Below are 14924 nucleotides of genomic sequence, written 5' to 3' on the forward strand. Positions count from 1 at the left end.
CCATGTCTCCATCTAGTGGACTGATAGTAGAAGTGCAGCAGCTGATGGCAGCTTCCTCTGCCTCTCTGCTGTCTGACTGCATTCACCTGACACTGATATGAAGCAGAGAAGAAGAGCCAATCAGAGGAGGAGCAGCTGATCTTTTTCCAGCACTAATGATGTAAAGGATGATCAGAGTTGATGTGCAGATGAATGATGTGTGTTTCCTCTGCAGGTGAAGCTAGAAAGTGTGTGTGAGCTGATGTGAATTCAGCAGCATGGATCAGTGTGAGGACAGAGAGGAGGGAGTCCCTCCCTCTAAAACCACTCTGTGTGGGGAAGATGAGAGCCAGAGCAAAGGTCAGAGGTGAGGTCACCATCTCTAACTGTCCACAGCCCTTTTCACACAGCGTTCACTATATCAGGCCAAAACAGACGTGGTGATGAAGCTGCTGCTGCTCCTCTTTGCTGCTTCATCCAGACTGAACAGATTCAGTTTTAATCATTATGTTTCTCTCAGGAGCAGAAAGAGACGCAAACGAAAACCAAGACCAGAACCAGAACCAGAACCAGAACCCAGCTGTGTGTCCTTTAAGAGCGACAGGTCAAAGGATCATCCCATTGACTTTAAATCTCCTGGATCTCCACCATCAGAGAGGTGAGCTGTTTCTAACTGTTGTAATATTCTGACTTTATTCTCATATTTTATATATTTTTATGTATTTTCTTAGTGTGTCCATAATACTCCATCCTGTTAAACTGCTTTACCTGATTATTTAAATCCTAAAATGAGACACATCTCTCCTTCCTCTGCAGTCTGGGGTTCATCAGAAACTGATGTTTCTCTGATCTGTGGAGTCAAACCAGATTTAAACTCAACAGATTTCCCTCTCTTCCTCCTCTCTGAGTCGTTTCTTTTCCAGTTGGACTTGTTGTTTCTCCTGCAGCAGTGAGAAACTCTTTGTCTCTCTAAGCGCTGCTGGAAACCTGAACAGATCTGCTGGAAGCTGAGAGTGATCAGATCCTCCTCATGATCTCCATGGATCACCTGATCCTGAATCTCTCTGATTGTTGGTCCGTCTGGAAAATATTCCTTCCACATATTCCTGCCTCTCTGACTGAACCGACTCTCAGCAGGAGGACTGGCAGCCCGTCTAAAGGAGGTCTGGACCCCACAGGTTTCAGAACCGCTGCTTTAACTGAGCCCATCTGTTCAGGACCAACACATCACCACTTCATAGGAAATGTTCACTCCTTCATTCACTACATCTGACCTCACTCTGGATGTTTCTGCAGACCTGGAACATGATTCCAGTTCAGGTTTCAGGTTTTAAATGTTGTTAATAAAGTCAGAAGTTCTCCAGAAGGTTCTGGATCAGCCAGCAGACATCAGAAGGTCATGAAGAAGTGAAGGAGAGAACAATTCAAACCCAGATGGTTCCTGCTGGATCAGGTTCCTCTGATCCTCTGAACACATGATGGGATCAACTTTCTGCTGACTGGATCACCGGGAACTGACTGGTACTGGTTTCTCTTCCAGACTCACTGAAATCCAGAAGATGGAAGATTTGGACCTAAAGCAGGACAGAGCAGAACCTGCAGGATCCGTCTGTCCTTCTATGAGGAGTGACCGGTCCAGAAGAGAACCTCCAGACTTCAGTAATGAACCTGGACCCTCAGACAGGAAGTAAGAAACCAGTTTCTCACTGATTCTTATGACTCCACACAGATTTATTTAATATTAACTTGTTTATCTTCAGCAAATAAATAAAAATAAACTTAATTTTTCTGCCAACTTGAAGCTGAGTAGACATGAGGAATGTCAGCCAATCAGAGGAGTTTTAATGAGGCTTCAGTGAGTCAGAGATGGATGGAAATGATCCATGGAAACAGAAACAACCAGAACTTTAGAGAGCAACAATTCAGAGATAAACCCACTGAGAGAGGAAACTTCTTTACTGGGACCAGTCTATATACTGGGAACACTGGGACCAGTTTATATACTGGGAACACTGGGACCAGTCTATATACTGGGAACACTGGGACCAGTTAATATACTGGGAACACTGGGACCAGTCTATATACTGGGAACACTGGGACCAGTTAATATACTGGGAACACTGGGACCAGTTTATATACTGGGAACACTGGGACCAGTCTATATACTGGGAACACTGGGACCAGTCTATATACTGGGAACACTGGGACCAGTTAATATACTGGGAACACTGGGACCAGTCTATATACTGGGAACACTGGGACCAGTCTATATACTGGGAACACTGGGACCAGTCTATATACTGGGAACACTGGGACCAGTCTATATACTGGGAACACTGGGACCAGTTTATATACTGGGAACACTGGGACCATGTGATCCAGGTTGACGATCCAGAACTTTAAACTTTCTGTTTCTCTGCAGCAGTTTGTGTTCTGGAGCCTCAGGCATAAAGCGTCCACACAAAAAATGTCTGGTCCCATATTTTATGCAAAAGTCGGCATGTATAAAAATTAACTTTGCGTCAAGGTTTGCATAAATATACACATTTTTTCACTGGCGTGAAAATGTGCAGCAGCCAACAAACTTTTTCTGTGGACAATATCAAACCACAAAGAGTCAAAACTCACTAAATACTGAAATCTGACGACATTCAGTTATTTAGACCAAGAAGCATCAAACTCGATGGTTTTCATGATTTTAATATTTTATTGCTTAAACATAAACGATGAAACTGAACTGCATTTATCCTCAGACAATAAGCTAACAGACACACACACACACACACACACACACACACACACACACACACACACACACACACACACACACACACACACGGACACAAAATAAAGAAAATAAGAGTGAAAGTATATGAAAACCTCACTAGAACGTAAATAATACTTTTCCTCAGTTTTTGTCTCATAAAGATGTAACTCATCTATGGAGTAATTTCATTCTCACTAAAAAAGAAAACAGGTTGGATCAGCAGATTAACTCCAACCTGCTGATTAGAAATGATCAACAGGTTTGATTATTGAAGGTGATCAGGTGTGGAGACAATCACAGGTCCATCAGTAGCTGCATCAAGGTGAGCAGCTACCTGAGGAGCTTTGGTTCTGATGGAGAACAATGGAAGGATTCAGAGGGAGGATTGATCAGAGATCAGATTGATCTGATGGTTTATTAGTGTTTAGATTAATCCAGACTGATCATCCTGGAGCTCTGAGCAGAACTTAAAGAAGGAGCCGAGCGGTACCGGTACCGGTCCAGCTGCAGCCATCCTTCAGTCGAGCCGCTTTGTGAATGAACCTTATGGACATAAAGCATCTTTATTCTGTAAATGTAAACTTATAAACATGATTCTACTATTTAGAATAAACGTCCACTTTCCCACTCAGAGACTCTCTGTCTGTCTTTAAATCCTGGCTGAACGATCTGCTGCTCAAACAGACATTTGAACTTAGATCTCTTTATTTTATTGTTTTAATTTGGATATTTTTTAAATGTATTTTTATTTTCGTGAGGTGACATTATGTGCCCTTAAAGCACATTTTAAATAAAATATGTAATTATTATAATAAATACTTATACTGCTTCAAACAAGGACGTTGCCATGGTTACTGCTTCACATGGTGGCAGACTTCCAGGTATTTCTACTAACTTACATTAATATTTATTAATGGAGGCGACAGGCCGACCAGCAGCTGCTTTATTTCCCGCAAATTAGGATTTATAAAGCCAGTTTCTAACTGATTCATTTGACTCTGCAGAGACCAACCAGGATTTAAACTTTGATTTCAGCTTATAAACTGATTCATGGATACCAAAACATTTTAAATCATTTTATTTTTTTCAGTTGTGATCTTTGAGAAAACAGAACAAACTGGAGGAAAAACTAAATGGTTTCCTTCATGAATCTCTAGAACAAGCACATGCTAGCAGCAGGCACGACAGAGAAATGTTTCAAACTCGTATGATGCAGCTTTTAAGTTGAGGGATGTCGATCTGGCACTATAGGAGGGACATAGAGCCGCTGCATTTAAGCTCGGTGTGAATGAAACCATGATTCGGCTTTGGAGACGAAGGGCTGCATCTTTAATATATGCAGCAGATGTCATGTCTCAAAGCTCAGTATTTTAAAATGTTCCACATTCAAAATAAACTTTACAGAAAGAATACACAGAAATATTTAAATGAGAATATATTTCTGTGTATATATTTCTGAGTCTCTGATCCGTCAGAGACTCAGACCAGAACCAGAACCCAGCTGTGTGTCCTTTAAGAGTGACTGGTCAATGGATAAACCCATTAACTTTAAATCCCCTGGATCTCCACCATCAGAGAGGTGAGCTGTTTCTAACTGCTGTAAACTGAACCAGTAAATTTCAGATGTTTCCAGTTATATTTACAGAGTTTTGATCCATTATCTAAACCAGCTGCTCTGATCTATTGAAGACACCTTCATATCTTCATCTCTGGGTGGTGATGATGATGTTCTGCTGCTTCCTGGCTCCATGTCAGACTAACAGTGGGACACATTTCCACCACCCACTGGGAAATACCTGGTAAACCAGTCTGGTCCATCAGGACTTGGTTCTTGTGTGCATTGTGAGATCAGTTCAGCAGGAAGGAAGCTTCATGATGTGGTTGGTGAGATCAGCTGGAACTCAACAAGACTGAGCTGAAGTGGACCATCAGAGGTTCTGCTGGTTCTTAGTGGGATCAGCAGGAACATTAAATCTTTACAGCTACTTGGATCATCTGGTTCACTGCTCACATCCAGATATCACTTCATGGACCTTTACCTTCTGATTGTCTCTGTGTGGACAGATATAATGTGAGCTCACTGGCTTCCAGGATCTACAGGATCCATTTAAATCCTCTATAACATCCAGGAGAGGATCCCACATGGACACACCCACATATCTCAGAGCTCCTCCATGACCACACCACCTCAGATCCAGTCATCAGAACCTGATGGATGTCCCACACTGTCCTGAAGACCTGTGTGGACAGAGCCTTCACTTCCACTGTCCCCAATCTCTGAGACTCTGTATCCACCAGCATCAGATCTGCTGACAGTGTGGACAGATTGAAGTCCAAGTTCAGCACCAACGTTTTAAAATGTCTACTGGTGATTCTGGTGTTACTGGTCTTCATCCTTGGAGTTCATCTTCCTCTTTCTAACTTCTTTGTATTGTGTTCATGTGATGCTCCGATTTCTGCTTTTAATGTGACACTCTTAGTTATTTTATTAGTAAATATTGCTGGATGAATGTTTCCTGACTTCCTGATTGTTGCTGGTTCCTCCACAGAGTGGAACAGCAGAGCTCAGAGGTTCCCAGTGGTCCGTCTGCCCAGCAGCATCAAATACAGCTGGACTCTATATTTATGGTCTGTACATGAACAACAACTACTTTTCCATGGTTCTGTTCACAGTCGTCTCCATGCTGCACTTTTGTAGACCAGAGGACTGTCAGTCAGTCCAACATCCATCTGGTGTTTGGCTCCATGATTTCAGTCTGATGTTTCCTTCATCTATTATTCTGTTCCAGCTGCTGGAGGAAAACATTGTCACTTTTGTGAAGAATGAGCTGAAGAAGGTCCAGAAGGCTCTGACTCCAGATTACCCAGAATGCTCAGAGAGTCAGAGAGAGGATGATGAGGTGTTGGAAGGTGATGATGAAGAACAGAGGAGGAGCAACAGAGAGGCAGTGATGAAGATCACACTGAACTTCCTGAGGAGGATGAAGCAGGAGGAGCTGGCTGACCGTCTGCAGAGCAGTAAGAAGATTTCTACAAAGATTTGACCTGATGGATAAATTACACATTTACTGATGTCTGAAGAAATGGAATCACATTGATTAAAATCATCTTCAGAAGTTATTTTTGTTTCATTCCTCATTTTACTTTTTGTGTTAATTTAGAACATCCTGCTGCAGTTTGTAAACATCAACTTAAATCTGTTCTGAAGAAGAAGTTTCAGTCTGTGTTTGAGGGGATTGCTAAAGCAGGAAGTCCAACCCTTCTGAACCAGATCTACACAGAGCTCTACATCACAGAGGGAGGGACTGGAGAGGTCAATGATGAACATGAGGTCAGACAGATTGAAACAGCATCCAGGAAACCACACAGACCAGAAACAACAATCAGACAAGAAGACATCTTTAAAGTCCCACCTGGAAGTGATCAACCAATCAGAACAGTGATGACAAAGGGAGTGGCTGGCATTGGGAAAACAGTCTTAACACAGAAGTTCACTCTGGACTGGGCTGAAGACAAAGCCAACCAGTACATCCACTTCATATTTCCATTCACCTTCAGAGAGCTGAATATGCTGAGAAAGAAAAAGTTCAGCTTGGTGGAACTTGTTCATCACTTCTTTAAAGAAACCAAAGAAATCTGCAGCTTTGAACACTTCCAGGTTTTGTTCATCTTTGATGGCCTGGATGAGAGTAGACTTCCACTGGACTTCCACAGCAAGGAGATCCTGACTGATGCTACAGAGTCCAGCTCAGTGGATGTTTTGCTGACAAACCTCATCAGGGGGAAACTGCTTCCGTCTGCACTCCTCTGGATAACCACACGACCTGCAGCAGCCAATCAGATCCCTCCACAGTGTGTTGGCATGGTGACAGAGGTCAGAGGGTTCAATGACCCCCAGAAGGAGGAGTACTTCAGGAAGAGATTCAGAGATGAGCAGCAGGCCAGCAGGATAATCTCCCACATGAAGACGTCACGAAGCCTCCACATCATGTGCCACATCCCAGTCTTCTGCTGGATCACTGCTACAGTTCTGGAGGTTGTGTTGGAGACCAAAGAGAGAGGAGAGCTGCCCAGAACCCTGACTGAGATGTACATCCACTTCCTGGTGGTTCAGACCAAAGTGAAGAAGGTCAAGTATGATGGAGGAGCTGAAACAGATCCACACTGGAGTCCAGAGAGCAGGAAGATGATTGAGTCTCTGGGAAAACTGGCTTTTGATCAGCTGCAGAAAGGAAACCTGATCTTCTATGAATCAGACTTGACAGAGTGTGGCATCGATATCAGAGCAGCCTCAGTGTACTCAGGAGTGTTCACACAGATCTTTAGAGAGGAGAGAGGGCTGTACCAGGACCAGAACAAGGTGTTCTGCTTCGTCCATCTGAGTGTTCAGGAGTTTCTGGCTGCTCTTCATGTTCATCTGACCTTCATCAACTCTGGAGTCAACCTGATGGAAGAAACACAAACATCTAAGAAGTTTTTATTATTTAATAAGCCTAAAGTAAAGTCTTTCCATCAGAGAGCTGTTGACCAGGCCTTACAGAGTCCAAATGGACACCTGGACTTGTTCCTCCGTTTCCTCCTTGGACTTTCACTGCAGACCAATCAGAGACTCCTACAAGGTCTGATGACACAGACAGGAAGTAGCTCACAGACCAATCAGGAAACAGTTCAGTACATCAAGGAGAAGATCAGTGAGAATATGTCTGCAGAGAAAAGCATCAATCTGTTCCACTGTCTGAATGAACTGAATGATCGTTCTCTAGTAGAGGAGATCCAACAGTCTCTGAGTTCAGGACGTCTCTCCACAGATAAACTGTCTCCTGCTCAGTGGTCAGCTCTGGTCTTCATCTTAGTGTCATCAGGAAAAGAGCTGGATGTTTTTGACCTGAAAAAATACTCTGCTTCAGAGGAGGCTCTTCTGAGGCTGCTGCCAGTGGTTAAAGCCTCCAACAAAGCTCTGTAAGGACACAGATTGTTACTGCAGGTATTTTTAATAGGTAGAAATCTGCTAATTATGAGGTAAATATTCATGTTTCAGTTTATATATTAGTGCATTGTCTCTTCAAAGTGTCCCACTGAGGGAATGCCCAAAAAAGAAACAGACTTTCTTCAGCAGCTGATTATAATGTTACATATTCAAGCAGCAAAACTTCTCCACCCTATGTTAACATTGAAATTGGATTAATATAGTTATTTGTGTAATTTTCTAATTCTCTTTCCAACCTCCTTGTTGCCTGTAGTTTTGTCATTTAAGGCTGGAGGCCCAACTATAGAATGTACCAATTCACAACAAATACAAAGATTGTGTAAAATAAGATGCTTCCTTCCCTATCCAATGAAAACATTATTGAATTGAAAGAACATAAATTTTGAGGAACTGTTTAATAACAGATTTTCCTCCCTGTCTCCTCAGACTGAGTGGCTGTAACCTCTCAGAGAGAAGCTGTGAAGCTCTGTCCTCAGTTCTCAGCTCCCAGTCCTCCAGTCTCAGAGAACTGGACCTGAGTAACAACAACCTGAAGGATTCAGGAGTGAAGCTTCTCTCTGCTGGACTGAAGAGTCCAAACTGCAACCTGGAAACTCTCAGGTAAAATGTGACCAATCCTGGTGAAACCAGATTTCTGTACTTTACCTGCTTTCAAAGATGATGTAATTATTATTTATCATAACAATAATGTCTGACTGTGACATGGTTAACCTGCTAAATCTCAACACATAATAATGGATAATTTTCATTTCCTCCAGACTGAAAGAACCAAAAAGAGAGTTATTAAGAAAAGTGGAGGTCAGGCTTCCACTGATAGTGTTACTCTGTTTACTTGACAGAACAAAGGAGATTGTTCCATACCTTTCCAACCAGCAGTTGTCAGACTTTCCCAACCATTGTTATGGAAATTTTGATTTTTATTATCTACAAAAGGAAGTACATTTTTATTAATATTTCAAAGTATTAACAGTTTAAGCTCCAGTTTTTTGTGTGTTTTCCTCTTGTGAAAAAGTCCAATTCAGACCTTTGGCTTTACCTCAACGCAACGGCGTCAGATTCATTTTTGAGGTATTGGGGTCATGGGGTGTTTCGTCACCTGTTACGCACTTTGAATGTCATGCTCTTGTTCAATTTATATGATGTCACCTGTCAATCAATTCGGTGGGTTTGTTACAATTTGTCCTGAAGTAAACAGTGAACATCCCTTACCTGGTGAACAACGTTTTTGAGTCTACCATGCGCTGCGGTCATAGAGGTTTGGTGGAAAACAATCAGAAAATTTTTTAAAGTTGTCAGTGGGGAACATGCAAAAGGCAGCTTTACACAGAGCATTAGATGACGGAGTGGACTTTATTCCATTTTCAAAACTGGAGTCTGGAAAAATGTAAAAGAGAATAAATGCCTGCAGCTGTTCTGAGAGCAGCTGAATACAGATCGACGGTTTTAAAACACTGTGATTGTATGAAAGTTTTTACATCATTACATCATTGGTGTGAACACACCAGTTGTCCAACCGGGTTCAGCTCTTCAGTTTGCCAAAACACACACACATGCACGCACACACATGGTCATGTGCACGCACACACACAGACACACACACACACACATTTGCGTGGCTATCTTTGTGGGGACTTTCCATTGACTTCCATTCATTTCTACAACTTAAACCTTGCCTTTACCCTTTTCCTAACCCCATCCATCACATACCTAACCCTAACCAAAACTCAATTCACACCTTAGCCCTAAATCTGACCCCAGACCCAAAAACAGGGTTTTCACTTGTGGGGACAAGGCTTCAGTCCCCACAAGGAGCAATTGATCCCTACAACGTAGTATGTGTCAGGAAAATAGTTCCCACAAGTTATTAAAAACAAACGTGCACACACACACATCCACACCCAGACACACACACACACACAAAGCTCATAAACCGGAGACCCGCCCGAACGCACATGGTAAAAAGCTCTGCAGGATCCGACCGCTCCTAGAACTACGGAAGGATTCAAACTCCACTCTTCATTTTTACCTTATAGAAAAAGCGCCAAGCTGCCAAATTCACTAAAGTAAACTGACCAATCAGATTCAGGCTTTGTGCGCACCTCCACGGACTCACACAGACTCGCTACGTTTTACACAATAAATCTTTTTTTTCCTAATTGTTAAAAGAGGGACAGATATTTAAAAAATCAAAAATTATTTTCTGGTGGAAAATCTCAATGTAAACAGTGCAGTTGCGGCACCCTGTGGTCAGCTACTGTTAAAAGTCCAAAATACGCTCAAGAGAACTATGGGGAGGACAGATAGATATGACAAAAATCATGACTGGTCAAATATTTGGAATATTAAAAACATAATAAAATAGATGTCAAATGTCCACCAGCAATGCCAGTTTAGAGCAGCAGGACAACCTAATGGATCATCACGTTACGGTGCAGCAGCGCTTGGATGCTGCGGGTCTAAAACGAAAAGGCAGCGCAGATTATATTTGCTGTTCCACAAACTGTGGGGGAAAGGGATGATATGTGTGGAACAGATGACCAGTCAGACTGCTGACAATATTTTTATATTAAAAACAAAATGAAAAACACCGTTAACTTTAATCTTATTATTTAATCTTATTGTTATTTAGCAGACAAAAATGAATTTCAACAGACAACAGAGACCTGAAAACCATCAGTAGCATCAATACTTATGGCTCCTGATGGCTGATTGGCATTTGGAGGAGCAAAGAGGAAAAAACAAACAAATTCACCGAATTATTTTTTTATCTGAGCCAGAATGATGTGCTCTGGGCAAAGTGTGGGTGAGCATTTGGTCCGACCCATAAACGGACATGATGGACCCGATCTTTTTTTTTCATCCCAACATCATTAGAAAGAAAACATTTTCACAGCTCTATAAATGGTGACAAATACAGAAATTTAATTTAATCATTAGGAAGAATTGGTTCAGACCTGGACTGGACCAGAATCAAGGCCTTTTTTCAGATGTCAGACCGGTTCCTGATCCCAACCCGACCCGAAGCTGCAGCATCTGGTAAATAAACCTTTGGGTGACGGTTATGATCTGGAGCCTCAGATTTGGTCCTCAGTGCTGGAGGTTTTATCTATACCTCTGTCTGCATAGAAACACAGAGAGATGTCAGTCAGACTGTCAGAGTTGTGTGCAGCCTGTTAAATGCCTGGTGGGACCAGCGGACAAGCAGGGCCGTAAAGTGGGGGGCTAATGGCCCCCTGTTCAGGTGCCTATGCCTCAATGTTCTCATCTTCTCATCATGTGATGAATTGTGTGTCTGCAGCTTATCAGGCTGTTTGGTCTCAAAGAAAGGCTGTGCTTCTCTGGCCTCAGCTCTGACCTTTAACCCCTCCCATCTGAAAGAGTTGGACCTGAGCTACAATCATCCAGGAGACTCAGGAGTGAAGCTGCTGTCGGCTGGACTGAAGGATCCAGACTGGAGACTGGAAGCTCTCAGGTATGGAGGAACCTGCTGCAGGAGCAGAGAAGGTCTGATAGAGGAGGAAGAGGAGAAACGACTTTAGTCAGTCTGATGGGAAATGTTTAGTTTGAAGATAAATATTTAGTTTGATAATTAAATATTTAGACGCCTCATCTGGAGGCAGAGATCATTACCCAGTTTTCTGACTAAGAACGGCTCACAAGGAAAATTAAAGAGTGGGATGGATTTAATAGAGTTTAATAGGGACTCTGACTAAATGAATAAAAGTGAAGTTCAGTTAGATTTCCATGATGATCTACTGATGACAGAAAGGACTTTAAAACAATATTTGATGGAGCTCCAGACCAATCAGCCCCAAGGAGCAAAGATGAGAAGAAAAGTAACTCCATGTTGGTCAGATGGATGTTTAAAAGTTCTGAGAGAGAAATAAAGATTTTCAACAAAACTCCCAACTTTCAGGATTTAATAAAATATAAAATAAATGTAGTAGTTTGTTCTCCACCAGGGGGCGACATCTGGAAAATGATCAAATGAATGAGAGGAATCAGGAGAGAATTGAAATTCCTTGTTTTCCAGAGGAAATGGAGAATTGCAGTGAATGATGAGGAAAAAGTAGAATTGTTCTCTGTTGACCGTGGTAAAAATTAAAAACAGTAATAAGACCTTTTAGAGTTCAGCTCCAAGAAAAGACTTGTGTGTTTAGGTTTTCAGTAGTTGGGATAGCTTTTGGGATTGTTCAATAAAGTTTGGGATACATTCCCAACGTCTTGGAAAAAGGCAGAGACCCTTCATGTTGGAAAACCAGGAAAATATCCATCCGACCAATCAGATTCCAGATCCACAGCTCTGACGTCACATTCAGGAAAAATAATGGAGTCGTAATAAGAGAAAGAAAAACCTTTTATTTGTAACGTAGAGGGATGATATCAGCCCATCAGATGGTTTAGAAGAGGGAGAGGAAGCATCATGGACTGCAGAGGTCCTTCACCTGATCCTGGTTGTTGGGACAAGAACTTTGTTCCTGAACTTAAGGGATTTTAATCAGCTCAGACACTAATACAGTTTGTATTGCAGCACTGAACTCCTGGACACACTGTTGTAAGACTCTCTCCAAAAGGTGTCCGATGCTCCGGTATTCCGAGCCTGTAGCTTCCATAAAGCAATTGTGAGTCTTTTTTCCAATGTTAAACATTTTAGAAAGGTAGTATCTGTTCGCTCCAAAACGTGGCGTAATCTTGCACACAGATAATTTATTGTGTCTTCAGACATCAGAAAGTTCTGGAGTCACTGTGAATCGGTGAAACCTGGAACTATAACGTCCCACCAGTGTGAGCTTCGGTTAATGGCCCAAACCGTCGGTTCCCGGAGGCGACGAAAACTGATCTAAAAAAACGGGAAAACGAAGAAAAAGTTTAAACGACGTTTTTAAACACCGTAGAATGTTTTAGTCACTTAATCATTCATGTATAACTGATATATATATCAGTGACATGGGGTCAGGGTAGGCAACCTCTCGCTAACTGCACTGGCTGCCATTATGACAGCATGTTCGTCCTGTCTGTACGCCGGCAATAAAATGGTTAAAAAACGTTTAATATATGGACTGATATTCCATAATTTCGCTTATGTATATAATGTACAGTGTTTTTGTCACTAACTGTGTGTGTATCGTGTTTTGTGTGCGGAGGAGCGATAAGAAACGGCAGAGAACAGACTGGAGGTGAGGCAGGCAGTTCTCTTGCCTCACCGCTGGGGGCGCTCATGATCCCAGATATTGTGACTGCACAACTGCAGAGTAAGACACGGTGAGCTAGCCATGGAGCTAGCCACACAGTAAATAAATACAGCGATATATTTGTTTTCTTCTCTCTTCAACATGAAAGACTACATTTCTACACTTGAACAGTTTTCTAAAGTGGATTTTCAACTGAAGCAGGAGATAATAACTAAAGTTAGACCAACACGGAGCTGAAGGTTTTACTTCAGGACAGTTTGATTCTCAGACGGAGTAGAAAAGACATGGAGGATAAACTTGGCTTTGGATGAACGGATATTTTTATACAGAATTAGCGGCGCATGGATTTCATTGATACGTAAAGGTAAGACAGCAATAAGATGTTTTTGTTTAGTTTTTTAATTAAATGTGCGTTTTGTGGGCTACAGTTAATGTTTAAATAATTCAGTAAAGTAGAAGCGGTAGCTAATCCACCACAGCAATTATTTATTAATATTAAGCCTAAAACGTGCTACAACAACAAACTAAATGTTCTGTGTGCAAAATTCTTGAATGTTTTTGGTGTTAAATCCTAAAACATGAAGTGGCATTGTTGTCAGTTGCTATGGCAACGAGTCTGCGTAGCTTGGCGACTACAGATCACTTTGCTGTGGATCATAGCACCAAATTAATTCCTACATTTATAAGTTTCACTGAGTTAACGCGGCTATGGATGAATGTAAAAGATTAGTCTTTTTGCCCCCCAGCGTTGTACGCATGCGCGAAATTTCCGTAGGTCCAACAAGATGGATGGTGTCCAGGGGCGGATCTAGCGGGGTGGCAGTTGTCACCCCAAACCAGAGCCTCGCCACCCCTGTTGCCACCCCAGCTAGCGACATGAATTCAATAAATAGTTATGGCAAATCGGACATTAAGCGCATGAAACTCTTTTTTCCCCGACAACATTGAATGCAACACAATGTAACCTGACACCTACTGCTGAGTGGCGGGAAGCGCGAGAGAAGGACAGAGCGCGAGGCAGCAGCATTGATGGATGTATATGTTACTGGACATTATGTGATTTACCGTAAGTCACACATGATGCGCCATTTCTGTCCATTGAGTCAGAAATATCGGTGGTCAGGAAAATACTACAATCACGCAAAGAATCAGAACAACGGACGCCATGTTTAGCAGTTAATTCAACCATAGATAATGGTAATAAGGGCTTCAGATTTCACAGGTGAGGAAAACTTTTAATTTAAAGAAAACATTGAACAAGTGAGCAGTGGGTCAGTTATGCTAGGCTAACATTGATAACCTTAACATGCTGCGCAGTTCGGAGTGTTTTGGTTCCGTTGGCACTAAAACAGGTCAACCCGCCACCACGTCATCAGCAGAGCAGCTGTTTATTAAATCAGCTGATCAACCGCCGCTGCGCTCAGGCGAAAACTTATTAATAATCCAAATATAGACATCAAGCCTGACGGCATAATGTAACAGACTGGATGTTCTGTTTGACTGTTTCTGCTACTTTTTGTGAGGGAAATGTTTGTTTTTTGGTGCTGATTCCCCTGATCGGTAATCTCTGCTCTATGTGCTCGTTGAGCTGTTGTCTGTCGGTCGCCATGGCAACGGGTCCGCGTAAAGCGACACACAGCGAGAAAAGGCAGAATAAAAGTTGTTGGAGCTATTTTTACTTTATTTCTTTATCCATTTGAATTTTGTTACTTTATTCTTAAATTTCTATTTTTTGTATTATTTACAGAGTTTATTTGTAGGTTAATTGTTGATTTTATTTATTATTTTCTTATTTTCTAAATTCAGACAGGAAGTAATGTGGGTCAGTCCACATAGATCAGTGCAGGGGCCTGGAGAAGGACCAGCAGGCATTTGGGTTTGGGGCCGATGGTTTTTAAGAGTGGTAGCATGAGAACAAATGAAGGTTTGATGTCTGTAATTGTTTTGGTGAAAGAGGAAAATAAATCACCAAGAACAATCAATAAGTTTGGACATTGAA

The 14924-nt window shown here is 41.9% G+C and overlaps 1 protein-coding gene across 4 annotated transcripts in view; it reads left to right on the top strand.

The window, feature by feature from the left end:
* LOC145547570 (NLR family CARD domain-containing protein 3-like) overlaps nt 1-14924 on the top strand; it is a 70779-nt gene continuing 55855 nt past the window's right edge. Inside the window, exons 1-8 of one of the 4 annotated variants that reach the window (XM_081613065.1) lie at nt 14-346; nt 500-637; nt 1520-1666; nt 5296-5374; nt 5536-5764; nt 5908-7705; nt 8160-8333; nt 11032-11205. In XM_081613065.1, the coding sequence (XP_081469191.1) occupies nt 258-346; nt 500-637; nt 1520-1666; nt 5296-5374; nt 5536-5764; nt 5908-7705; nt 8160-8333; nt 11032-11205 (2828 nt within the window). In that variant the 5' untranslated portion in view covers nt 14-257. Of the gene's footprint in view, nt 347-499; nt 638-748; nt 1143-1519; nt 1667-5295; nt 5375-5535; nt 5765-5907; nt 7706-8159; nt 8334-11031; nt 11206-14924 lie in introns of those variants that run through there. The other 3 variants (XM_081613061.1, XM_081613064.1, XM_081613066.1) reach the window with 3 other exon arrangements.

This window comes from Poecilia reticulata, chromosome 12 (genome assembly GCF_904066995.2).
Source record: "Poecilia reticulata chromosome 12, P_reticulata-male-v2, whole genome shotgun sequence".
Taxonomy (NCBI): Eukaryota; Metazoa; Chordata; class Actinopteri; order Cyprinodontiformes; family Poeciliidae; genus Poecilia; species Poecilia reticulata.